This window comes from Entelurus aequoreus, linkage group LG20 (genome assembly GCF_033978785.1).
Source record: "Entelurus aequoreus isolate RoL-2023_Sb linkage group LG20, RoL_Eaeq_v1.1, whole genome shotgun sequence".
NCBI classification, from domain to species: domain Eukaryota; kingdom Metazoa; phylum Chordata; class Actinopteri; order Syngnathiformes; family Syngnathidae; genus Entelurus; species Entelurus aequoreus.
The window spans coordinates 50,131,654-50,158,472 of record NC_084750.1 but is presented as its reverse complement, the minus strand read 5'-3'; the positions used below and the strand labels follow the sequence as shown (position 1 = coordinate 50,158,472).

The following is a 26,819-nucleotide window of genomic DNA, read 5'->3' as shown; positions in this document are numbered from 1 at the left end:
TCTGATTCTGATTCTAATATGAATGTATATTTGAAGTTGTATGTAGTGCTTCTCATCTTCTAGTCTTATATGTTGTCCTGTACTTACTGTTTAAGTTGTGTGCATGTATTGAATATTATATATGTAGCTACTATTTTATTTTATTTTATCATCGTTGAAGAGAGGACATCTTATTTTCATGAGATTTTTTTTTGTGTCTTATAAAATCCATTGTTTCCATTGCATTTTATTGATGTTATTATCCAATTAAAAGTATGAATGAATAAAATGGTTAACAAAATGTGGACTGTGGTAGATTAGCAGCATTGTTACATCATGGATGTTAACTACTGCAAAACATCAACAAAGAAGAAAAATGCTGAAGTTAGCAACACATCACTGAACTTTAGAGCCATCGTGAGTGGAGTTGCTTGTTTTTATTGCTGCATTTCTACTTATTTCACCTCACATCTTCACTTTTAATACTAAAGTCTTCTTCACATATATTGTTGTAGGCTTCTAACATTTATGTTTCTGATGTGTGTGTAGTCTGTGGAAAGGGTTGTTGAACCTTGTGGATCCAATTGTTCACTTGCACAGATACATCATCATCATCATCATCATCATCATCATCAGACGTCACCAGTCCGCTACTGGACGAAACCTTAGCATTAATGTTTTAATATAAGTGTGACCTCATTATTCCTTGATAATAAAACTAAAAATACAGATGTAAGCGCTGTACTAGAGTGCCTCTTGTAGTACTCCAACTCGCCACAGTGAGAAGTGGGGGCGATCATGAGCTAGCAGATGCATGTTGCTATCATGTTTTATCAGCGAGGAAGACAACATTTGTGTTTACTTTTTGTCAGATCCAAGTTTTAATGCTCTGCTGAATAAATGAATGACTATGGCTGCCAATATGGAGGATTATATATATATTTAACATCAAATACTTCTCTTAACAGGTAGAAAAATGACACCACAATAAAAGTGAAACAGCAGCAGGACTCAGTAAATATTTTATTAATTGACTAATTAATTAACTATAAAGAGTAACATGACAGTGGATGTGTTCAGTGTATTTATTTATATGTCACATTTAAAACAACCTCAGTTGGCCAAAGTGCTGTACAGACATAAGACATAAGGTGCACATAGTGTCACATTAACATGGTAACATAGGAGGAGGAATACAATACAATAGTAAAATATACCTTAAAAGAAGTGCAGAATATATCACTTAAAATACTAAAATGTAATAAATAAATACAAAAGGATAAAACAAGAAATAATTAAAAACAGCCAAGATTCTGCCTAACTGGATTTGAACGCCAGGGAGTAAAAATATGTTTTTATATTGAAATAGTGTCAGAGACTGGGAGGATCTAATAGATAGTGGAAGGTTGTTCCACAGTCTGGGCCCTGCCGCTGAGAAGGATCCATCTCCTCTGGTTTTTAGCCTAGTTTTTGGGACAGCCAGGAGGAGCTGGTCTGAAGACCTCAGGGTCCTGCTGGGGCAATAAGGCTGCAGTAGTTCAATAAGATAGGGCGGGGCTAAGTACAATTCTAAATTGAAAGGAAGCCAGTACAGGGGTAATGTGCTCATGTCGTTTGGTTTTGGTTAAAAGACGAGCAGCAGAGTTCTGCAAGCGCTGCAGTCTCTGGAGAGAGTCCTGATCCAACCTACGATTCAGTTCTGAAATGGCCACAGTCTGTGTTCCCACAGCTCGACCCATGTCTTCCATTGTGACGGGCAGCCTTTGGGCTCCTTGAATGTCTGCCATCGTCCACCGAATTTGAGGATACACCAAAGCAATGCCCAGCCCAATCAGCAGATGGCCAGCGATCACGGTTCCAAATAGGTAGAGGACTTCCACGTCCTGGACGGTAAGCACTGAGAGACACATAATTCTCCATTTCTCCCAGGAGTCTCTCATGTACCCTGCAGCAATTGTTCCGTCAGGGCAGCCAGGCTCCCCAGAACCCCCACATCTATGGTCCTCTCCAAGGTTTCTCTTTGTGCCCATTGGGTTGACTTTTTTAGTGAGTTTTTTCTTGCCCTGATGTGGGATGTCCTTGTGGCTTGTGCAGCCCTTTGAGACACTCGTGATTAAGGGCTATATAAATAAACTTTGATTGATTGATTGATCTTAATTCAACTTTTAAAATCAGCTTTAAGTCCGCGCGTTTGATAGTTGCAGCGAGAAACCAGCGAAGAAGAAAAGCCGGAAGTTAGTGTAACAAACTGTTCAGGATGTCCCAAGTTACCGGAGTGTGTTGGGTAAGGAGGAGTGTTGTCCCTCCAGAGTTGCCGTAGGGCTGTGACGTAAGAGGTCTATAAAGGTTGTTGTGGAAGGAGGGGTGTGAAGAATGACATTAAAGAAGTGGTGGAGACCGGACCTGCTCTCATGACTCCCATTTATTATTTGATATAAGTACACCGAATATGCGAACCCAGAACACTCGGCTACATTAGCAACACGCAGGTTTTGTTTGTTTAAAAAATGTGTCCGGTCAGAAAGTTGAGACTAAATTCTGTCGTTGAAGAAATCTTTGGAGTGTTTGAAAGAACCATAGCAGAGTACAAAGAGGGACGAAAGAGGAAAAAGAGCGACAACAAGAACTACTGGATGCTGTTTTCAAACCTCAAGTTGTGCTACACAGATCAGGTTTGTTAACATCTTTTTACCTCATCATGTCATTTAAAAGTAACTTTAAATACGTGCACTGATTGAACGTTTTGCATTTTGTTTGGTAAATGCATAGATGGTGTCCAGTTGGTTATACTACAACTCTAATTGTTTTGAAAAAATCCCATTTTAAGAAATATGTGTGGGTAATAATTTGTATCACACCTTCAATAACGAACTATGATTAAACATTATACCAACTAAAAAACACATGGCACATATATGGTCTTCATTCTGCTAGTCTGTTATAGTACAAGTCTTATTTTGAAAATACAATATTTTGCTGAGTGTTGAGTACTTGTAGTTATTCACTTCTTAATAACATCATGATAATACTTCATAACCACTCAAATAACACTAGTTGGTTGTTATTATCATATATTATCAGTATTTGGGGGGAAAAAAACATTAAACTTTATTTTTAGAAATATTATTACTCATTCATTTTTAAAACCCTTATTATAAATATCATAACATCTACAAACACACACACATAGACAGTACCTACATAGATCATTTGGTTATACAGTCTGTAATGGCAATCTTCACCTTCAAATGTTCCAATTTATTTACTCAACAGGTTTGAGGGAGTGATCCTACGCAGTAGCAAACATTGCATATGAAGTGAGGTCCAGTCAGAAATCCAGTTTATGCATATTTATTAACAAACTTGCAGGGTGAATGAAACATACCAGGGATTATTGCAGTCATATTGTGTTATATGTTCTCCTGCCTGTTGTTGTCTAATGTTGTCTGCTGTGGTTTGCTGTTGTCTGCTGTTGGTAAGAACGGTTTGTGCTCCCACACCTGAGTCCTTCCTCGTTTGGCTCACCTGTGCTCCCACATATGCTTTCCCAAGGCAGTCTCCCAAGCCCAGCAGGGCCGCTGGATGAGGTGGGAGGGCGTGGAGAGGAGAACAATCACGTGGAGCGAAATATGGAGCATGGAGTCTAATAGACTAAGTTTCATCATAAGAGCCACATATGATGTCCTGCCCTCTCCAACCAACCTACATCTCTGGTATGGAGTGGACCCAGCCTGTCTCCAGTGTACAGTCCCAGCAACCCTCAAACACATCTTGGTAGGTTGCAAGACCAGTCTGACTCAAGGGAGATACACCTGGCGCCACAAGCAGGTACTGAAGTGCTTGGCTGCCCAACTTGAGAATAAGAGAGTGGTCACCAATGCCATGCCTCTAAATGCTCAGGCAACCTTCCCACGCAAAACAACTTTCATCCGGGAAGGAGAGAAACGGCGGACCAAGCCATCACCTCCAGACTTGGGCCCACTAAACGTAGCCCGAGATTGGGAAATGCGGGTAGACCTCAGCCAGAGACTTATCTTCCCACCCGAAATTGCAGCAACCAGCCTGCGCCCAGACCTGGTCCTCTGGTCCATGTCCTGCCGCCGTGTCTTCATCGTTGAGCTAACGGTCCCATGGGAGGACGCCATCGATGAAGCATTCCAACGGAAGAGGCTGCGATATACCAACTTGGCAGCTGAAGCAGAGGCACGGGGCTGGAACGTGAAGGTGTGGCCAGTGGAGGTGGGCTGTAGAGGCTTTGTAGCCAGTTCCACCACAAAGCTCCTTAAAGAAGTAGGAATCAGAGGACAGGCCCAACGCAAGGCTATTAAAGAACTTTCCACCGCAGCAGAGCGGAGCAGTCACTGGCTGTGGCTGAAGCGCAGGGATGCAGCATGGGCTGCCAAATAACCACGTGGTGCCACCATGCGACACACACCCAGGTCTGATCAGCCTGTGGTGGGCCAACCTCGGCAGAGGGTGTCTTGTGATAAATGGCCGAAACGCCCAATGACGTCGGGGAACACAACTGAAGATGTGTTGTACTGGTGGCACCACATGATTAGTGGCAAACTCCACCCCACCCAAGAGGACATCTCCAACCCCATTTCATTGTTGTGCTGAATATTTAGGGATCTTTAACAACTAGTCCTATTAAGAATCCTTTCCCCCCTGCCCTGCTCAACCAAAAAGCCCGCCACCTAGTGACAAAAGAAAGTAATGCCAACACAAAAATAAGGATGCCTTAAATGGCTCCTACACACCGGCCCCTAATTGTTTACACTGTAACAATTACTTGAAAGGGAGCCATTCAAATTCACTTTTACACAATTCTTCTTCTCAGTTTTTTGTTTTTTTTCATAATTTCAAAATTCATTCATTCATTCATTTTTCATTTATCTCCTTCATTGATGTGTATCTTTGATAGACAATTTTACCACAATTATTCAGTTATACATTTACACACCAATGCCTGAGAAGGAGCAGGATGAAGAAAATATTATATTTTCCTGCCCCCTTCAACATAATGCATAGTCTTACTTAATGATATATAAACCAATAATTACATCCAAATATAACGAAAACAAAGAAAAAAACACACAAAAAAAAAACACAAGTGCAAAACTTCATGAAGTACGAACCGAACAAAAAACAAAACAAAAGAAGTAATATACACCTCACGGGATGATACAAAACAAATACAAAACCAGGCAAAAAATAAGTAAAATAATAAATATAAAGCAAAATGTAAACACTTATGGCTGTCCATATGATTTTATTGTTCTGTCTTTGTATATTTTTTTCAATTGGAATATATTTTTACAATCTTTTATCTCATTGTAAAGAGAATTCCATAGTTGAACCCCCACCACTGATATACACATTTGTTTTAAAGGCCTACTGAAATGATTTTTTTTTATTTAAACGGGGATAGCAGATCTATTCTATGTGTCATACTTGATCATTTCGCGATATTGCCATATTTTTGCTGAAAGGATTTAGTATAGAACAACGACGATAAAGATCGCAACTTTTGGTATCTGATAAAAAAAAGGCTTGCCCCTAGCGGAAGTAGCGTGACGTAGTCAGTTGAACATATACGCAAAGTTCCCTATTGTTTACAATGATGGCCGCATGAAGTGAGAGAGATTCGGACCGAGAAAGCGACAATTTCCCCATTAATTTGAGCGAGGATGAAAGATTTGTGGATGAGTAAAGTGCAAGTGAAGGACTAGTGGGGAGTTGAAGCTATTCAGATAGGGAAGATGCTGTGAGAGTGACCTGATATTCAGCTGGGAATGACTACAACAGTAAATAAACACAAGACATATATATACTCTATTAGCCACAACACAACCAGGCTTATATTTAATATGCCACAAATTAATCCCGCATAACAAACACCTAGCTACTAGCTACTAGCTCGAGCTAGTTATAGCAAGCGATCAAATGTTTGGAAGCGTACTCACGGTATCGCGTCTGCGTCTGTGTATCGAAGTCAAAGTCCTCCTGGTAAGAGTCTCTGTTGTCCGAGTTCTTCGATCTTGACTGCATCTTTCGGGAATGTAAACAATGAAACACCGACTGTGTTGTGTTGCTGACTTCCCTCGCAAAATACTCCGCTTCACACCGACTTTCTTCTTTGCTTGCTCAGCTTCTTTCTCCATAATGCAATGAACAAATTGCAACAGATTCACCAACACAGATGTCCAGAATACTGTGGAATAATGAGATGAAAACAGCTATTTCGTATTGGCTTCAATGGGGAAGCCATACCTGTGTTCTACTGGCTACGTCACGCGCATACGTCATCCTCAGAGGCGTTTTGAACCGGAAGTTCCCCGGGAAATTTAAAATGTCACTTTATAAGTTAACCCGGCCGTATTGGCATGTGTTGCAATGTTAAGATTTCATCATTGATATATAAACTATCAGACTTCGTGGTCGCTAGTAGTGGCTTTCAGTAGGCCTTTAAAGTTGTCCTTGAATACGGATGTTGGAAATGACCTTTTCTTCTATGCTCTTCATTCTCAGAAGTGTTGACAAACATTTTTTGTAAATTTGCTGGTAATGTTTTACTTTTAGCCTTAAACATGATACATAATGTCTGTAACTTTACTAGCTCCTGTAGTTTCAATAAACTCGAATTAATGAATAATATGTTAATGTGTTCTAAGTCATCTACTTTATGAATAATCCTTATAGCTCTTTTCTCTAGTTGATACAATGCCTTTATGTTACTCTTATATGTGTTCCCCCACACTTTATGTTACTCTTATATGTGTTCCCCCACACTATATGTTACTCTTATGTGTTCCCCCACACTTTATGTTACTCTTATATGTGTTCCCCCACACTTTATGTTACTCTTATATGTGTTCCCCCACACTTTATGTTACTCTTATATGTGTTCCCCCACACTTTATGTTACTCTTATATGTGTTCCCCCACACTTTATGTTACTCTTGTATGTGTTCCCCCACACTTTGTTACTCTTATATGTGTTCCCCCACACTTTATGTTACTCTTATATGTGTTCCCCCACACTTTATGTTACTCTTATATGTGTTCCCCCACACTTTATGTTACTCTTATATGTGTTCCCCACACTTTATGTTACTCTTATATGTGTTCCCCCACACTTTATGTTACTCTTATATGTGTTCCCCCACACTTTATGTTACTCTTATATGTGTTCCCCCACACTTTATGTTACTCTTATATGTGTTCCCCCACACTTTATGTTACTCTTATATGTGTTCCCCCACACTTTATGTTACTCTTATATGTGTTCCCCCACACTATATGTTACTCTTATGTGTTCCCCCACACTTTATATTACTCTTATATGTGTTCCCCCACACTTTATGTTACTCTTATATGTGTTCCCCCACACTTTATGTTACTCTTATATGTGTTCCCCCACACTTTATGTTACTCTTATATGTGTTCCCCCACACTTTATATTACTCTTATATGTGTTCCCCCACACTTTATGTTACTCTTATATGTGTTCCCCCACACTTTATGTTACTCTTATATGTGTTCCCCCACACTTTACATTACTCTTATATGTGTTCCCCCACACTTTATGTTACTCTTATATGTGTTCCCCCACACTTCCACACAGCAGCTGATATATGGCAATATAAGTGCACAATACAATATACGCATTGCCCTATAATCTAACACATATTTGACCTTATTTAATATAAAAATACTCTTAGACATCTTTTTCCGTACATGTGCAATATGAGCTTTCCATGTCAGATCGTCATCCAGTATCACTCCTAAAAATCTAAGTTCAGAAAGCCTTTCAATATCAATTCCATCTATTGACAGTTTGATCGTTTCCTCACTTTTCCTCTTACAAAAAATCATGAACTTTGTTTTTTCTACATTTAATGATAATTTATTGACATCAAACCATCTCTTAAGTTTAATCATTTCCTGTTCAATAATGTTTGATAATGCTTTTAAGTCATTTCCCGAACTATAAAAGTTGGTGTCGTCCGCAAATAATACAAATTTCAATAACTTTGATACCTCACATATATCATTAATATATAAAACAAACCATTTTGGTCCCAAAACTGAACCTTGTGGAATTCCACATTCAATCCTCATTTGTTCAGATGTATTACCCATAAAATCCACAAACTCTTGTCTATTATCTAAATAACTTCGTAGCCAGTCTAAAACTACTCCTCTCACACCAAATGAATGCAACTTGGACAATAATCTAGAATGATCTATAGTATCAAATGCTTTTTTAAGATGGATAAACAGCCCTATAGTGTATTTCTGTTGCTATATCCTCCATTATATTCATTACAGCTGAAGCAGTGGATCTATTGGTCCGGAATCCATACTGGCTCTCACTCAACAGCATCTTCTTTTCAATAAAACTCTCTCATTTTTTTACAAATATTTTTTCAATTATTTTAGAAAATTGTGACAGTAGTGACACTGGTCTGTAATTAGTGAATCTATGTTTATCTCCCGTTTTAAAGAGTGGAATTACCTTTGCTACCTTCATTTTATTTGGAAAGGTCCCTGTTTGAAAAGAAAGATTAAAAACATAACAAAGAGGTTTGATGATACAGTCAATAGTCTTTTTTACAATTATCATGTCTATACCATCACTGTCTGTTGATGTCTTATTTTTCACTTTTGTTACCACCGATACAATTTCATTTTCACTAACATCTCCTAGAAGCATGGACTGTAGCACTTTGCTTCCACTCTGTATATCTTTATGTTCTCCAATACTCTCTGACAATTTGGGTCCAACATTCACAAAAAAAGAGTTGAATCCGGTTGCCACTTCATTCATATTTGTTATCATCTTATTATCCTCATTGATAAAATGGCTTGGTGGGTTTGTAGGCCCAGATGTTTTTCCTATTACCTTGTTCAGAATATTCCAAGTTCCTTTGATATTGTTTTTATTTTTTCTAGTAAATTATTATAATATTCTCTTTTTGCTTGTCTCATTATTGTTATCAATTTGTTTTTGTAAACCTTATATTTCGTTTCAGCATCCTTTGTTCTTACTTTTATGAAATCTCTATAAAGTTTGTTTTTCTTTTTACAAGCATTCTGTAGTCCCTTTATAATCCAAGGCTTTTTATTGTAGCTGTCTCTTTGTTTCCATACATTCGGACAATGCTTTTCATACAATGATAAATATATATTAAGAAAAGCCTCATATGCATCATTTGCCTCTCCCACATACACCTCATTCCAGTCTGTTTCAAATAAGTCCTTCCTAAACCTATTTATTGCCTCTTCAGTTCTTTTCCTTACATACCTATGGGTTTTTTCCTCCCTCTTTCTATCAATTGGACAGCCATAAGTAAGAAACACAGGTAAGTGGTCACTTATATCATTGATTACTAGTCCGCTTTTTATATTATTTTTTATGTCATTTATAAAGATGTGATCAATTAACGTTGCACAATTTGTGGTTATTCTACTGGGTTTGGTGATCAATGGATAAAGCCCTCTACTATATACCACATCCAAGAAGTCTCTTGTTGATTTATTTCTGGGTGAGCTTAGCAGGTCTAAGTTATAGTCGCCACACATGACCAATGTTTTCTTTTCCTTTACCTTACACAATAATTCTTCCAAACTATCATTAATGCTTCTACTTTAGACCCAGGTGTCCTATATAAACACGTAACAATAACATTTCTCTTCTTTTTTATTTCTACCTCCACAGTTACACATTCCTATAAATCATGGATTACCACTGTCATACATTCAACAGGTCTACATTTCAAGTCACAGTCAACAAACCTCCTCCCTTCTTGTTTCTTCTACTACAGTGATACAACTCATACCCGTCAATGGAGAAATCCATACCTCTGTCTTTATCGATCCATGTTTCAGAAAGTGCTATTATTTTGAATTTGCCATTTAGAGTCTTCAAGTATTTGTCAATCTTTGAGAAATGTGCATATAAGCTTCTACAGTTGAAATGTATTAAAGAAAATGTATTATCTAAACTAACATTGTCATTGAATTGTTCCTCGGTGTAGTAGTCACAAGTAGCATTGATTGAGTTGAACAGATGCTTTTCTGGGTCAACATCATTTTCAAAGTCATACAGTTTATAGTCCATGTATTCAGCTCTTGAAAACGTTTGATTCTCAGTTGTCTCACCTTCTTGCTGCGTAGCCTTCCCCGTCTCCAGCCATGAATGAGCCGTGTCAGTCATAAGTCTAGCAGGTCTCATCTATATTGATCCAAGGCGCGGAGCTCTCGGATCATGACAACTTTGGCTTCTTCGTATGATCCATTTAGCCGAATCATGATTTTGCAGTTCCGTGTCCATGTTGCTTGCATCTTGTTTTCTTTTCTGAGGATGCGTGCTTGTCTTGCAATGTCGGCGTTCTTTTTTGTAAGATGTTCATTGATGTAAACCCCAGTTCCCTTCAGCTTCCTTCCCTGCCGTAGTAACTCCGTCTTGTGTTCTCCATTTACAAACCGGATCACAATGGCTGGGTTGGTTCTGCTGTCCTTCCTGGGGATAGTATGGCACGCCGAAATGCTGCCACTTTGAAGAGTCATGTTCTTACTGGAAAAAAAGTTAATTACTTGCCGTTCAAGTGTTACAAGTTCGTCTGCCGGGGCTTCGGCGTCCTTGTCAGCGTCCTTGCTGCGAGTCCCGGCCACTCTTGCATATGTGCGATGTTTGGTTTCTAGTCCGCTTATAATCAAATCGTCCATTCTGGTGTACTGTTCAATTTCGTCAATTCTTGCTTCTAAGTCGACAATTTTCTTGTCTTTTTCCTTGATGATGTTTTTCAGCATTTTGATTTCGGTCAACAGCTCTGTGAGTGTGTCTTGCTGTTTGGCCACTGTCCTTACATCCTCCGACAGGGAGTTAAGCCATTTCCTGATCTCCTCCATTTCTTCCTCGAGTTTCTTGTGTTTCGCACTCATTTTCTTGATTCACTTGGTTTTCTTCTTAGTTTCAGTTCGGTTTCTTTACTTGCTTAAAGGCCTACTGAAAGCCACTACTAGCGACCACGCAGTCTGATAGTTTATATATCAATGATGAAATCTTAACATTATAACACATGCCAATACGGCCGGGTTAACTTATAAAGTGACATTTTAAATTTGCCGCTAAACTTCCGGTTCGAAACGCCTCTGAGGATGACGTATGCGCGTGACGTAGCCCGGGGAACACGGGTATGCCTTCCACATTGAAGCCAATACGAAAAAGCTCTGTTTTCATTTCATAATTCCACAGTATTCTGGACATCTGTGTTCGTGAATCTGTTGCAATCATGTTCATTGCATTATGAAGAAGGAAGCTGAGCAAGCAAAGAAGAAAGTTGTCGGTGCGAAATGGACGTATTTTTCGAACGTAGTCAGCCACAACAGTACACAGCCGGCGCTTCTTTGTTTACATTCCCGGAAGATGCAGTCAAGATGGAAGAACTCGGATAACAGAGACTCTAACCAGGAGGACTTTTGACTTCGATACACAGATGCCTGTAGAGAACTGGGACAACACAGACTCTTACCAGGATTACTTTGATTTGGATGACAAAGACGCAGACGTGCTACTGTGAGTATGCAGCTTTGGCTTCTAAACATTTGATCGCTTGACCGTATGTGCGCAACTTTTTTTTGCATATGTACGTAACTTTTTTAAAATATATAAGCTTTATGAACCTTGGGTTAGGTGAACGGTCTTTTGGGCTGAGTGATTGTGTGTGTTGATCAGGTGTTTGAATTGTATTGGCGTGTTCTATGGAGCTAGGAGCTAGCATAGGAGCTAGGAGCTAGCATAACAAACACGCAGGTGTTTTTATGCAGGATTAATTTGTGGCATATTAAATATAAGCCTGGTTGTGTTGTGGCTAATAGAGTATATATATGTCTTGTGTTTATTTACTGTTGTAGTCATTCCCAGCTGAATATCAGGTCACCCCCGGCTCTCACAGCATCTTCCCTATCTGAATAGCTTCAACTCCCCACTAGTCCTTCACTTGCACTTTACTCATCCACAAATCTTTCATCCTCGCTCAAATTAATGGGGAAATTGTCGCTTTCTCGGTCCGAATCTCTCTCACTTCATGCGGCCATCATTGTAAAGAATAGGGAACTTTGCGTATATGTTCAACTGACTACGTCACGCTACTTCCGGTAGGGGCAAGCCTTTTTTTTATCAGATACCAAAAGTTGCAATCTTTATTGTCGTTGTTCTATACTAAATCCTTTCAGCAAAAATATGGCAATATCGCGAAATGATCAAGTATGACACATAGAATAGATCTGCTATCCCCGTTTAAATAAAAAAAATTCATTTCAGTAGGCCTTTAAACTCACAAGCTAAATTGCCGAGACGAGTCACGGCACTTTCGCCTTCCCACCGATGAGGTCCCGTCCGGCCTGGCAAGCCTCGCTCCAGCCTCTCTCCTCTCCCGGGCCTCCCCGCCGTCGCCTGCCGGTCTCGTCGCCGCGAGATGGTCCCGCTGCTGCCAGTCGCTAGCCATTAGCCGCCAGCCGGGCCTCTCCCTCGCCGCCCTGCTGCCGTCACTCGCCGCCACGAAAAAGTTGCCGGTCTCGCCACCGCTAGGTGGTGGTGCCGCTGCTGCTGGCTGCTAGCTCGCCGCCATCGCCTGCCGGTCTCGTCGCCGCGAGATGGTCCCGCTGCTGCCAGGCGCTAGCCGTTAGCCTCCAGCCGGGCCTCTCCCTCACCGCCCCGCTACTGTCATTCGCCGCCGCGAAAAAGTTTAATTTGGCGCCACACAGGTGAAAATGGTGGTGTTCGTGGACGTCTGGTGCTGATAGTATAGTGGTGTTCTAATAGTACATATCACCTCACAAGATGGAAACAAACTATGTGTGACATTCATGAGTGTTATTTGGACTCAGGAAGATGTGTTTGTGATCCACCATTCAAACAGTACCCATTTCCAAAAGATCCAGACATGAAAAAAAGATGGATTAAGGCCGTTAATAGGAAATGTAAGAACGCTAATAACAAGCGGGTGGACTGGAAGCCTACAAAAAGACTCACAGATCTGCAGTAAACATTTCTTGCATGGTAAACCAACGAATGACCACCTTTGCCATTGTTAGAAATGGGCTATACGTCAACAGTTAGCGTGAAAAGAAGAAGAACATTAGTGCGGCATGAACCTACACAAACGTCAACATCAGCGTCAACTACTGCTGCTGCTTCCATGGATGAAGTTATCCCACAGACTGGCCAAGTAGAGGATAGTTCTGAATCCACCACACCAGGTATGATAAAACATGACATGGACAGTAGTTGAAATAAACATTGTTGAAACATATTGCTACATTATACAATAATGTTGTGTACAAATATTCATAAAAGGTACATTACATCATTGTTATCCTGTAACCAGAAATGTTCTAAGTGTCATGGATTATCTACTAATAGGTTATATCAACTGACATTTTTTTTTTTTTTTTACTAAAAACTACCAATAAACAGTTATATACCGTAATTTCCGGACAATAAGCCGCTACTTTTTCCCCTCGTTCTGGTCCCTGCGGCTTATACAAGGGTGCGGCTTATATACGGCCTGTTCTTCTCCGACACCGACGAAGAGGATTTCGGTGGTTTTAGTACGCAGGAGGAAGACGATGACACAATGATTAAAGACTGACTTTTCATATACCGGTAGGCTGGTTATTTTGATAACGTACAGGCAAGCGCTTTGTATTACTTTGCAGCGTTGTATTATTTGTACTCTGCACGAATGCTGTTCGCCATGTCAAAGATGTGAAAGTTTGATTGAATGATTGAAAGATTTATTGTTAATAAATGGGACGCTTTGCGTTCCCAAACAGTCATCTCTGTCCCGACAATCCCCTCCGTGGTAGCAGGAACCCCTATATACTACGCTAATTACACTATATACTACGCTAATTACATTATATACTACGCTAATTACACTATATACTACGCTAATTACACTATATACTACGCTAATTACACTATATACTACAGTAATTACACTATATACTACGCTAATTACACTATATACTACGCTAATTACACTATATACTACGCTAATTACACTATATACTACGCTAATTACACTATATACTACGCTAATTACACTATATACTACGCTAATTACACTATATACTACGCTAATTACACTATATACTACGCTAATTACACTATATACTACGCTAATTACACTATATACTACGCTAATTACACTATATACTACGCTAATTACACTATATACTACGCTAATTACACATCAAAACCCTGCGGCTTATAGTCAGGTGCGGCTTATATATGGAGCAATCTGTATTTTACCCTAAATTTAGCTGGTGCGGCTTATAGTCAGGTGCGGCTTATAGTCCGGAAATTACGGTAAATGATTTTAAATGACACATTCTTCTTCTTTTTTTCAGTCCCCAAAACTCAACACTGGAGTGGAATCTGTGGAACATGATCATCATCAAAAACATCTGTTTTTTCTGGAGTCACAAAAATCATTGTAATTTATGCAATACCTGGAGATGGCAAGAGGCTTAAAAACTTCAAATTCATCCTAAATGTTTTACACAAACAGAATGAATATTACATGCATTAAAACTCAAACACAACACAAGTTAAACATTTAATATGAATTGTATTATTCAGATTGGGTTTTGTATGATCCTGAATAATTAAACACCCAGCAAAACAGGTACAATATGCACTATTGACTTCTTCTCATAGCAAGCCACAGCTTATGGGAGCACAGTGAACATTCATGGAAGGCATCCAAAAGGGACAAGCGGTAGAAAATGGATGGATGGATACACTCGGCCTTAAGGAAACAAAACTGCCTTTCATTGCTGATATGATTGTAGAACAATTCATTCATCCAACCTGCAAGGAATAGTCCTACATTTAGTATAATGGTGTGTAATGTGTTCCACGTCATAAGTAAGGGTGAATGTCATTCTGTTTAAAGTCAAGAACTTTTCAAATTAATGAATAAAATATTTCAGAGATTGCATTTACCAATAATTATTCTTTAAGCAGTCTGTTGAAAATAAAACAAAACTATTGCAACTCTAATTATGTTTAGCTATTGCATCAAAATAAATGATGTACCAAGTATTTTAAATACAAACCCTGTTTCCATATGAGTTGGGAAATGGTGTTAGATGTAAATATAAACGGAATACAATGATTTGCAAATCCTTTTCAACCCATATTCAGTTGAATGCACTACAAAGACAACATATTTCATGTTCAAACTCATAAACTTTTTTCTGCAAATAATAATTAACTTTAGAATTTGATGCCAGCAACACATGCCAAAGTAGTTGGGAAAGGGCATGTTCACCACTGTGTTACATGGCCTTTCCTTTTAACAACACTCAGTAAAGGTTTGGGAACTGAGGAGACACATTTTTGATGTGGAATTCTTTCCCATTCTTGCTTGATGTACAGCTTAAGTTGTTCAACAGTCCGGGGGTCTCACTTCTGCTATTGCAGGTGCCACACATTTTCAATGGGAGACAGGTCTGGACTACAGGCAGGCCAGTCTAGTACCCACACTCTTTTACTATGAAGCCACGATGATGTAACACGTGGCTTGGCATTGTCTTGCTGAAATAAGCAGGGGCGTCCATGGTAACGTTGCTTGGATGGCAACATATGTTGCTCCAAAAGCTGTATGTACCTTTCAGCATTAATGGTGCCTTCACAGGTGTGTAAGTTACCCATGTATTGGGCACTAATACACCCCCATACCATCACACATGCTGGCTTTTACACTTTGCGCCTAGAACAATCCGGATGGTTCTTTTCCTCTTTGGTCCGGAGGACACGACGTCCACAGTTTCCAAAAACAATTAGAAATGTGGACTCGTCAGACCACAGAACACTTTTCCACTTTGCATCAGTCCATTTTAGATGAGCTCAGGCCCAGCGAAGCCGACGGCGTTTCTGGGTGTTGTTGATAAACGGTTTTCGCCTTGCATAGGAGAGTTTTAACTTGCACTTACAGATGTAGCGACCAACTGTAGTTACTGACAGTGGCTTTCTGAAGTGTTCCTGAGCCCATGTGGTGATATCCTTTACACACTGATGTGGCTTGTTGATGCAGTACAGCCTGAGGGATGGAAGGTCACGGGCTTAGCTGCTTACGTGCAGTGATTTCTCCACATTCTCTGAACCCTTTGATGATATTACGGAGCGTAGATGGTGAAATCCCTCAATTCCTTGCAATAGCTGCTTGAGAAAGGTTTTTCTTAAACTGTTCAACAATTTGCTCACGCATTTGTGGACAAAGTGGTGACCCTCGCCCCATCCTTGTTTGTGAATGACTGAGCATTTCATGGAATCTACTTTTATACCCAATCATGGCACCCACCTGTTCCCAATTTGCCTGTTCACCTGTGGGATGTTCCAAATAAGTGTTTGATGAGCATTCCTCAACTTTATCAGTATTTATTGCCACCTTTCCCAACTTCTTTGTCACGTGTTGTTGCCATCAAATTCTAAAGTTAATGATTATTTGCAAAAAAAAAAATGTTTATCAGTTTGAACATGAAATATGTTGTCTTTGTAGCATATTCAACTGAATATGGCTTGAAAAGGATTTGCAAATCATTGTATTCTGTTTATATTTACATCTAACACCATTTCCCAACTCATATGGAAACGGGGTTTGTACATACACAATTGTGTTGGAAAACTTATTATACCAAATATTGCTAAATAAAATTACCAGGTGTGTGATTGCTAGATATTGGTGAAAAACAACAACAAAAACGTTCATGTAGCTAAAATATGGTGATCTCACCTGGGCTATGGTATCATTAAAATACAAACATCTGACCTGTTGTGAAATAACTGTAACCCTTGCCTTCTTTGCCACTTTGAAGCTTTCTTCTGTCCATGTTTGTAACATCAAGGTACATGCCTATATCAAAGTACATGTGTGTAACACCAAGGTACATGCCTATATCAAAGTACATGTGTGTAAGAACAAGGTACATGCCTATATCAAAGTACATGTGTGTAACACCAAGGTACATGCCTATATCAAAGTACATGTGTGTAAGAACAAGGTACATGCCTATATCAAAGTACATGTGTGTAACACCAAGGTACATGCTTATATCAAAGTACATGTGTGCAACAACAAGGTACATGCCTATATCAAAGTACATGTGTGTAACACCAAGGTACATGCCTATATCAAAGTACATGTGTGTAACACCAAGGTACATGCCATTGTTAAAGTACATGTGTGTAACACCAAGGTACATGCCTATATCAAAGTACATGTGTGTAACAACAAGGTACATGCCTATATCAAAGTACATGTGTGTAACACCAAGGTACATGCCATTATTAAAGTACATGTGTGTAACAACAAGGTACATGCCTATATCAAAGTACATGTGTGTAACAACAAGGTACATGCATATATCAAAGTACATGTGTGTAACACCAAGGTACATGCCTATATCAAAGTACATGTGTGTAACACCAAGGTACATGCCTATATCAAAGTACATGTGTGTAACACCAAGGTACATGCCTATATAATAAGTACATGTGTGTGACACCAATGTACATGCCTATATCAAAGTACATGTGTGTAACAACAAGGTACATGCCTAAATCAAAGTACATGTGTGTAACAACAAGGAACATGCCTATATCAAAGTACATGTGTGTAACACCAAGGTACATGCCTATATCAAAGTACATGTGTGTAACAACAAGGTACATGCATATATCAAAGTACATGTGTGTAACACCAAGGTACATGCCTATATCAAAGTACATGTGTGTAACAACAAGGTACATGCCTAAATCAAAGTACATGTGTGTAACAACAAGGTACATGCCTATATAAAAGTACATGTGTGTAACAACAAGGTACATGCCTATATCAAAGTACATGTGTGTAACAACAAGGTACATGCCTATATCAAAGTACATGTGTGCAACAACAAGGTACACGCCTATATCAAAGTACATGTGTGTAACACCAAGGTACATGCCTATATCAAAGTACATGTGTGTAACACCAAGGTACATGCCTATATCAAAGTACATGTGTGTAACAACAAGGTACATGCCTATATCAAAGTACATGTGTGTAACACCAAGGTACATGCCTATATCAAAGTACATGTGTGTAACACCAAGGTACATGCCTATATCAAAGTACATGTGTGTAACACCAAGGTACATGCATATATCAAAGTACATGTGTGTAACACCAAGGTACATGCCTATATCAAAGTACATGTGTGTAACACCAAGGTACATGCCTATATCAAAGTACATGTGTGTAACACCAAGGTACATGCCTATATCAAAGTACATGTGTGTAACAACAAGGTACATGCCTATATCAAAGTACATGTGTGTAACACCAAGGTACATGCCTATATCAAAGTACATGTGTGTAAGAACAAGGTACATGCCTATATCAAAGTACATGTGTGTAAGAACAAGGTACATGCCTATATCAAAGTACATGTGTGTAACAACAAGGTACATGCCTATATCAAAGTACATGTGTGTAAGAACAAGGTACATGCCTAAATCAAAGTACATGGTTGGCGGCCAGAGCTTCATGCCATCCCAACAGTCAGAAATGAAGAGAGGGTCTGGCAAAAAGTTACCAGTGTCTTTAACTAACAAAGTCTTTTGGTAGTCCTCAGCCTTTTCCTCCTTCACCTCTTGTTCGCTTTTCTTGGCTTGGACTCTCATTTCCCGGCTTGGACTCTCATTTCCCGGCATGGACTCTCATTTCCCGGCATGGACTCTCATTTCCCGGCATGGACTCCCATTTCCCGGCTTGGACTCTCATTTCCCGGCATGGACTCTCATTTCCCGGCTTGGACTCTCATTTCCCGGCATGGACTCCCATTTCCCGGCATGGACTCTCATTTCCCGGCTTGGACTCTCATTTCCCGGCTTGGACTCTCATTTCCCGGCTTGGACTCCCATTTCCCGGCTTGGACTCCCATTTCCCGGCTTGGACTCCCATTTCCCGGCTTGGACTCTCATTTCCCGGCTTGGACTCTCATTTCCCGGCTTGGACTCCCATTTCCCGGCTTGGACTCCCATTTCCCGGCTTGGACTCCCATTTCCCGGCTTGGACTCCCATTTCCCGGCTTGGACTCTCATTTCCCGGCTTGGACTCTCATTTCCCGGCTTGGACTCCCATTTCCCGGCTTGGACTCCCATTTCCCGGCTTGGACTCCCATTTCCCGGCTTGGACTCCCATTTCCCGGCTTGGACTCCCATTTCCCGGCTTGGACTCTCATTTCCCGGCTTGGACTCTCATTTCCCGGCTTGGACTCTCATTTCCCGGCTTGGACTCCCATTTCCCGGCTTGGACTCCCATTTCCCGGCTTGGACTCTCATTTCCCGGCTTGGACTCTCATTTCCCGGCTTGGACTCTCATTTCCCGGCTTGGACTCCCATTTCCCGGCTTGGACTCCCATTTCCCGGCTTGGACTCCCATTTCCCGGCTTGGACTCCCATTTCCCGGCTTGGACTCCCATTTCCCGGCTTGGACTCCCATTTCCCGGCTTGGACTCTCATTTCCCGGCTTGGACTCTCATTTCCCGGCTTGGACTCTCATTTCCCGGCTTGGACTCCCATTTCCCGGCTTGGACTCTCATTTCCCGGCTTGGACTCTCATTTCCCGGCTTGGACTCTCATTTCCCGGCTTGGACTCTCATTTCCCGGCTTGGACTCTCATTTCCCGGCATGGACTCTCATTTCCCGGCTTGGACTCTCATTTCCCGGCTTGAACTCTCATTTCCCGGCTTGGACTCTCATTTCCCGGCTTGGACTCTCATTTCCCGGCTTGGACTCCCATTTCCCACGCAGCAAAAGTCCTGGCAGCAAGATCTTTTTTATTTCCGAATGCCTTGAATCCACAACGACACAAATGGGCTTTCAAGGAGTCAACACTCCTTCTATTAAAGTATTAAAAGTCGACATTTGCTTCCAAATCAACACCACTCGGTAATAAGGAAGACATTTTCTCCGTTTGTTTATCCCTCTCGACCTTTGAGCCGTCAATTAAGAGTCTCGCGAGAACGAGACCACTGAATCCCCGAACAGGTTCATTGGCCTTTTATTCTACAAGACGTGGGTTCCATTCTTGGCAACGTCAGTTCCCAATTGTGTTTTTCACTGGAAACATTATATTTGTTAAAGTAAAGCATTATGTTTTAAATATATGTAACCAGCTACCAGAAATCAATAGCTGCATAATGGAGAGGTTTTGTCAAAAAAAAAAAAAAGAATCGCCTGAAACCAAAATAAAAATGAACTAAATCTCCTCTGTTCTGTACATCATTGTCCAAGTGACATTAGATTGTCATCTTCCTCTTCATGCCATTTCCTCAAGGTGACAGAAAAACATGATACAACCTGCCAATCATGTGATTGTACCATGTTGGCAAAATACAAAGGCACAATATATTGACACATATAACACATAAAACATGGAATTAAAAGTGAACAGTACTCATCCCTGCCAGCAAGTGTTGTACTGAAACTAACTTACGAACACAACTTCATCACACACAATACTATACTATGGAATTGTTGTTATATTAAAATGAGAAACTGATGCACTTATTGAGTGATTAAAGTATTTTATTATTTGAAGATTTCATTGTTAAGTACGAGCTGGGAAAAAAAATACAAAAATTAAAAAGGCTTTTCTTCAAAATATTCTAATTATAGTATATCATCTTTTTAATTATTTACTATTTATTCTTTACTGTACTTTCTCTGGAACAAAAAAATACTCATATCTTGAAAGTTCATTTAAGAAAAAAAAGACAGAATTGACCACTTAAAATAATTTTTAGGATGTTGTTTTGCAATTGAAGACAACACTTGTTTGTTCTGTGATAGGAAAACAAAATAAACAGTTTATTTTATGAATGTATGCAAAGTGAATCTCTGTGGGATGATGTACAATATTGGCTTTTGCCTGACACTCCAAACTTTGATTGCATATTAATGCATGTACTCGACTGAAAAAAGCACTAATATAAAATATCTAATTGATAAATATAGAAGCATATTAAAGAGATAGTTACAACAATGTCGCACATGTTATATGTGCTGATGTTGTTAGAAAGTCAAAGTTAAAGTTTATTTCAAATCCTGCATCTTCATTTGCTGCTGCTGTTCTCACCAGCACACTTGTGTTTCTTACACTGCTACTTAGAAGACAATCTTCAGCACACTTGTGTTTCTTACACTGCTACTTAGAAGACAATCTTCAGCACACTTGTGTTTCTTACACTGCTACTTAGAAGACAATCTTCAGCACACACACTGCAACTCAACACTTTCTCTCCTGGGTGTCTTCTCATGTGTGCTACAAGTTTTGATTGGTCACAAAAGCTTCTGTTGCAGATTGAACATGTGAAAGGTTTTTCACCAGTGTGTGTTCTCATGTGTACTTTCAAACTGTGACTTTGTACAAAACCTTTACCACAGAGTGAACAGATAAAAGGTTTTTCACCAGTGTGTGTTCTCAAGTGTTTTATCAAATACTGACTTTCTACAAAACCTTTACCACGGATTGAACAAATACAAGATTTTTCTCCAGTGTGTCTTCTTCTGTGTTTTGCCAAACATGAACTTTGTGCAAAACCTTTACCACAGATTGAACAAGAAAAGGTTTTTCTCCAGTGTGTGTTCTCATGTGAACTTTTAAATTTCCATTTATTACAAAACTTTTACCACATTCTGAGCAGGAAAAAGGTTTTTCTCCCGTGTGTGTTCTCATGTGTCTTTTCAAATAACTAGAATATTTAAAAGTGTTGTGACAGAGAGAACATGTGAAGTGAGTGTTGTCAGTGTGACATGTTGCATCATGTTTAGAGTGTTCATCATCAGTGTCAGGAGAGTGTGACGTTGTGTCCTCACTATCTGATAGTGGAGCTAAGATCTTGTCTGCTTGTGATCCTCCACAGTGGTCTCCATCAGCTTCTGTTGTCATGTGTTGTGTTGAGCTGCTGCTTCTCTTCTCCTCACTCTCACCTTTGACCTCATCACCTTCACTCTTCACAGGGACACCAGTCACTGGCATCTTGGTGACATCAACCCCCTCCACTCCTTCAACATGCTGACTGATGCTGTGTTCCTCCTCTTCCTCTTTAATGTGAGGGCTCAGTGGGTCCTCCTTTTCATTTTTGCTGTGTAAGACCAGTGGGTCCTCCGCTTGCCCTTTAATGTGAAGGGACAGTTTAACACTACAGGTCTGTGGCGTCTCGTCTTCCTCTGTAATATGGGGGGGTTGTGGCTCCTCCCCTCCCTCTTTAATGTGATGGGAATGTGGTACATCTTCTTCCTCTTTAATGTGGTGGGGCTGTGGCTCTTCTTCCTGCTCACGAGGAAGATGTTCTTCTACGACATCTGCGGGACAGGAGAAAACAAACATTCTTTAGAAAAGTCCAGCTTTGCTCAGTCACATGAGGCATTGTCCTGCACCAACATATGATCTCACAATCTCATCAGTTTCCCCTCACAGCAGTCAGGGTACTTCCAGCTGACACATGAAGAAGACCTTCAGAGGAATGCCTTCCCAGGCCAACGTCCAATCCACCTTATTCATATAAAAACATGCTAAAAGTCATTCCTGCAATCCTTAATGGTAGACGCCATACGTGAAAGTGTGCTGTTCTCCCTCTGAATAAGTCATACACACACAGGACATAATGTACCACATGCCAGCCTCCACGCAGTAGTACTAGTGATGAGCTCCCCCTGCTGGTGGACAATAATAACGGTGATTTTCACATTAATCTTTAGAGACATGTCTGCTCTAAAAAAAAGCATGAGCACAGTCAACATGTTAGCCAAAAAAGATGACATCTGTTTTGCTTTCATTTAGATAGTGTTGCCATAGTTAAACTGGGAAGAAGTAATCAGATTACTGACTACTCCTTCAAAATATAACTTGTTTACCTTGAAGGAATCAATAAAGTACTATCTATCTATCTATCTATTTATAGTAATAATGCATTAGATTAATTTTGTGTGTTTCTAGACACTCAAATTGCGTTAGAGTGAGAACTGAAAAGGCATCATTCATGTGGTCCACACATTCAATGTGGTAAGCTACATTTCATTATAATAATAATAACTAGATGAAGCAATTGCTGAAAAAATTGCGTGTGAATGCTCCAATGCTGAAGTTGAACTGAAATGCTGACAGAATGTAGTATGAATGTAAGAATAGTTTGAATGTTGGAATGGTTTGAATGTTGAAGAGTTTGAATTTCGGGGGAACCGGGAATATTTGAAGTTCTTAAACCAACTTGTTTTTTTGTCCTGACTCAGAGGAATGTTTTGACAGTGGAATGGTTGAAATGAGTTGAACAATGTGAAAGGAGTCATCACACTAAAGAAGGTTGGAAATAAGGTTAGAAAAAAACGGTATTCCTGGAAATTTGTTGAATGTGGAAAAATGGTTATTTGAATTTCCAGGATGAATTGAATGTGTTGAAGGTGGAATGGTTTGAAAAATGTGGGAATTGTGGAAGTTTGAAAAATGGATAATTAATTTTGAATGGTGAAAATGTCCCTAAAGATTGGGAATTCTAGAAAATCCAGGAATTTCATTTATTAAGTGTTGAAAGGGATCACACAATTCCTGAACACACGGAATATTTTGAAGTTGGAACGGTTTAAATCGGATGAAAAATGTGCGAGTTGTGGAACTTTCATTTTATTCCTTTCAACGGGAATTTCATTTTTGAGAATTTCGGGGAAAGCGGGATTTTTTTTTGAAAATGCTAAAACATTTGAATGTTCTGAATGAGTTGAAATGGTTGGTGTTGGGATTTTTTAAAATCGGTTGAGAAATGTTGAAGTCGTAACATTTTTAATTGAGAAATGGTATTATGGAATTCCTTGAATTTCGGGAAAACCGGGAATTTTTCCAGTTCAAAAAATAACTTTGTTTTCTGTCCTGATTAAGAGGAATGATTTTACGGTGGAACGGCTGAAGTGGGTTAAAAAATGTTGTAATTTCAATTTCCAGAATTAGTGGAATATGTTGAAGGTGGAATGGTTTGAATCGGTTGAAAAATGTGGAATTTTGAAAAATGGGTAATTCATTCGGCTTCGAAGCGATTCTGGACCACCATCCGCCGCCTCAGGAAGGGGAAGCAGTGCACTATCAACACCGTGTATGGTGCGGATGGTGTTCTGCTGACCTCGACTGCGGCTGTTGTGGATCGGTGGAGGGAATACTTCGAAGACCTCCTCAATCCCACCGACACGTCTTCCTATGAGGAAGCAGTGCCTGGGGAATCTGTGGTGGGCTCTCCTATTTCTGGGGCTGAGGTTGCTGAGGTAGTTAAAAAGCTCCTCGGTGGCAAGGCCCCGGGGGTGGATGAGATCCGCCCGGAGTTCCTTAAGGCTCTGGATGCTGTGGGGCTGTCTTGGTTGACAAGACTCTGCAGCATCGCGTGGACATCGGGGGCAGTACCTCTGGATTGGCAGACCGGGGTGGTGGTTCCTCTCTTTAAGAAGGGGAACCGGAGGGTGTGTTCCAACTATCGTGGGATCACACTCCTCAGCCTTCCCGGTAAGGTCTATTCGGGTGTACTGGAGAGGAGGCTACGCCGGATAGTCGAACCTCGGATTCAGGAGGAACAGTGTGGTTTTCGTCCTGGTCGTGGAACTGTGGACCAGCTCTATACTTTTGGCAGGGTGCTTGAGGGTGCATGGGAGTTTGCCCAACCAGTCTACATGTGCTTTGTGGACTTGGAGAAGGCATTCGACCGTGTCCCTCGGGAAGTCCTGTGGGGAGTGCTCAGAGTGTATGGGGAATCGGACTGTCTGATTGTGGCTGTCCGCTCCCTGTATGATCAGTGCCAGAGCTTGGTCCGCATCGCCGGCAGTAAGTCGGACACGTTTCCAGTGAGGGTTGGACTCCGCCAAGGCTGCCCTTTGTCACCCATTCTGTTCTTAACTTTTATGGACAGAATTTCTAGGCGCAGTCAAGGCGTTGAGGGGATCTGGTTTGGTGGCTGCAGGATTAGGTCTCTGCTTTTTGCAGATGATGTGGTCCTGATGGCTTCATCTGGCCAGGATCTTCAGCTCTCACTGGATCGTTTCGCAGCCGATTATGAAGCGACTGGGATGAGAATCAGCACCTCCAAGTCCGAGTCCATGGTTCTTGCCCGGAAAAGGGTGGAGTGCCATCTCCGGGTTGGGCAGGAGACCCTGCCCCAAGTGGAGGAGTTCAAGTACCTAGGAGTCTTGTTCACGAGTGAGGGACAAGTGGACCGTGAGATCGACAGGCGGATCGGTGCGGCGTCTTCAGTAATGCGGACGCTGTATCGGTCCGTTGTGGTGAAGAAGGAGCTGAGCCGGAAGGCAAAGCTCTCAATTTACCGTTCGATCTACGTTCCCATCCTCACCTATGGTCATGAGCTTTGGGTCATGACCGAAAGGACAAGATCACGGGTACAGGCGGCCGAAATGAGTTTCCTCCGCCGGGTGGTGGGGCTCTCCCTTAGAGACAGGGTGAGAAGCTCTGCCATCCGGGGGGAGCTCAAAGTAAAGCCACTGCTCCTCCACATCGAGAGGAGCCAGATGAGGTGGTTCGGGCATCTGGTCAGGATGCCACCCGAACGCCTCCCTCTGGAAGTGTTTAGGGCACGTCCAACCGGTAGGAGACAGCGGGGAAGACCCAGGACACGTTGGGAAGACTATGTCTCCCGGCTGGCCTGGGAAGGCCTCGGGATCCCCCGGGAGGAGCTGGACGAAGTGGCTGGGGAGAGGGAAGTCTGGGTTTCCCTGCTAAGGCTGCTGCCCCCGCGACCCGACCTCGGATAAGCGGAGAAAGATGGATGGATGGATGGATGGATGGATGGGTAATTCATTTTGAATGGGGAAAAATGTCCCGGAAAACCTGGAATTCTGGGAATTTTTGGAATTTGTCAAGGGAAAGCCTGTGATTACCGAATAGGCTGAACAGTTTGAAGTTGGAACGGTCTGAATCGGATGAAAAATGTTGGAGTTGTTGAACTTTGAAAAATGTCCCATTATTTTCAATGAGAATTTCATGTAAATTTGGGGAATTTTGGGAAAAGTGGGAATTTTTTGGAAAATGCTAAAAAATTAGAATGTTCTGAATGAGTGAAGGGTTGGTGTTGGAATTTTTCAAATCGGTCGAGAAATGTTGAAGTAGTAAACATTTTTCAATTGAGAAATAGTATTATGGAATTCCTGGAGTTTCGGGAAAAGCTGGAATTTTTCCAGAGAAAAAAAAATCGTTTTTTAAGAGGAATAATTTGCCGGTGGAACGGTTGAAGTGGGTTGAAAAATGTGGTCGACAGAAAAAAGTGTGAAAAAAGGGTTTGAAAAAAACAGGAATTCTGGGTATTCGTCAAAGTTTTTGAAACTTGGAAAAATGATAGTTTGAATGTCCAGGATTAGCGGAATATGTTGAAGGTGGAATGATTTGAATCGGTTGAAAAAAGTGGAAATGATACAAATTTAAAAAACGGCCAATTCATTTTGAATGGGAAAAATTACTAAGCACTTATTTATTCTTGTTTCAAGATAATTTAGCGGCTATCTTAGCTTTTAGCTTGCCCGTCCTTTGTGTGTAACATGTTTAGCCTCGTTCTACTGTCCTTCAGTGATAATAATACTTGTAAGAAATGTAATGTATCAATCAATCAATCAATTCCTTTATTGTCATTGTCATAATAACACTTAAAGGCCTACTGAAAGCCACTACTAGCGACCACGCAGTCTGATAGTTTATATATCAATGATGAAATCTTAACATTGCAACACATGC

The 26,819-nt window shown here is 40.7% G+C and overlaps 3 protein-coding genes across 17 annotated transcripts in view; 2 read left to right on the top strand and 1 right to left on the bottom strand.

Moving 5' to 3' along the window:
- Positions 1–1,770, top strand: part of LOC133636329 (gastrula zinc finger protein XlCGF57.1-like) — a 243,662-nt gene extending 241,892 nt beyond the window's left edge. For 8 of the 9 annotated variants that reach the window (XM_062030255.1, XM_062030254.1, XM_062030258.1 and 5 more), the window contains one exon: positions 1–222. This exon is cut by the window's left edge and continues 1,454 nt beyond it. Coding sequence is in view for 1 of the 9 variants with exons in the window: in XM_062030264.1 (XP_061886248.1) it covers positions 1,709–1,755 (47 nt within the window). In the remaining 8 variants the exon portion in view is untranslated. Of the gene's footprint in view, positions 223–1,708 lie in introns of those variants that run through there. The other variant, XM_062030264.1, reaches the window with a different exon arrangement.
- Positions 1–26,819, bottom strand: part of LOC133636338 (gastrula zinc finger protein XlCGF48.2-like) — a 359,822-nt gene that overhangs the window by 292,067 nt on the left and 40,936 nt on the right. For 2 of the 5 annotated variants that reach the window (XM_062030298.1, XM_062030299.1), the window contains one exon: positions 20,710–22,411. The exons of the other annotated variants lie outside the window; for them this stretch is intronic. In XM_062030298.1, the coding sequence (XP_061886282.1) occupies positions 22,403–22,411 (9 nt within the window). In that variant the 3' untranslated portion in view covers positions 20,710–22,402. Of the gene's footprint in view, positions 1–20,709; positions 22,412–26,819 lie in introns of those variants that run through there. 5 annotated transcript variants of the gene reach the window in all.
- On the top strand, positions 2,376–9,807 carry LOC133636324 (uncharacterized). 3 transcript variants are annotated; one of them, XM_062030222.1, is made up of 3 exons: positions 2,376–2,651; positions 3,532–3,807; positions 3,880–9,807. In XM_062030222.1, exon 3 carries the CDS (start codon positions 6,703–6,705, stop codon positions 7,663–7,665), a length of 963 nt encoding a protein of 320 aa, XP_061886206.1. In that variant the 5' UTR covers positions 2,376–2,651; positions 3,532–3,807; positions 3,880–6,702; the 3' UTR covers positions 7,666–9,807. The 3 variants fall into 2 exon arrangements, with proteins under 3 accessions (XP_061886206.1, XP_061886207.1, XP_061886205.1); XM_062030221.1 differs by having other exon boundaries at positions 3,532–9,807.

Bases quoted from the DNA above. Each gene is read 5' to 3' on its own strand.
- LOC133636324 (XM_062030221.1), top strand. From the start codon at position 2,487: ATGTGTCCGGTCAGAAAGTTGAGACTAAATTCTGTCGTTGAAGAAATC. The intron at 2,652-3,531 runs GTTTGTTAACAT...TGCTTTCCCAAG, and splicing joins AGTTGTGCTACACAGATCAG to GCAGTCTCCCAAGCCCAGCA.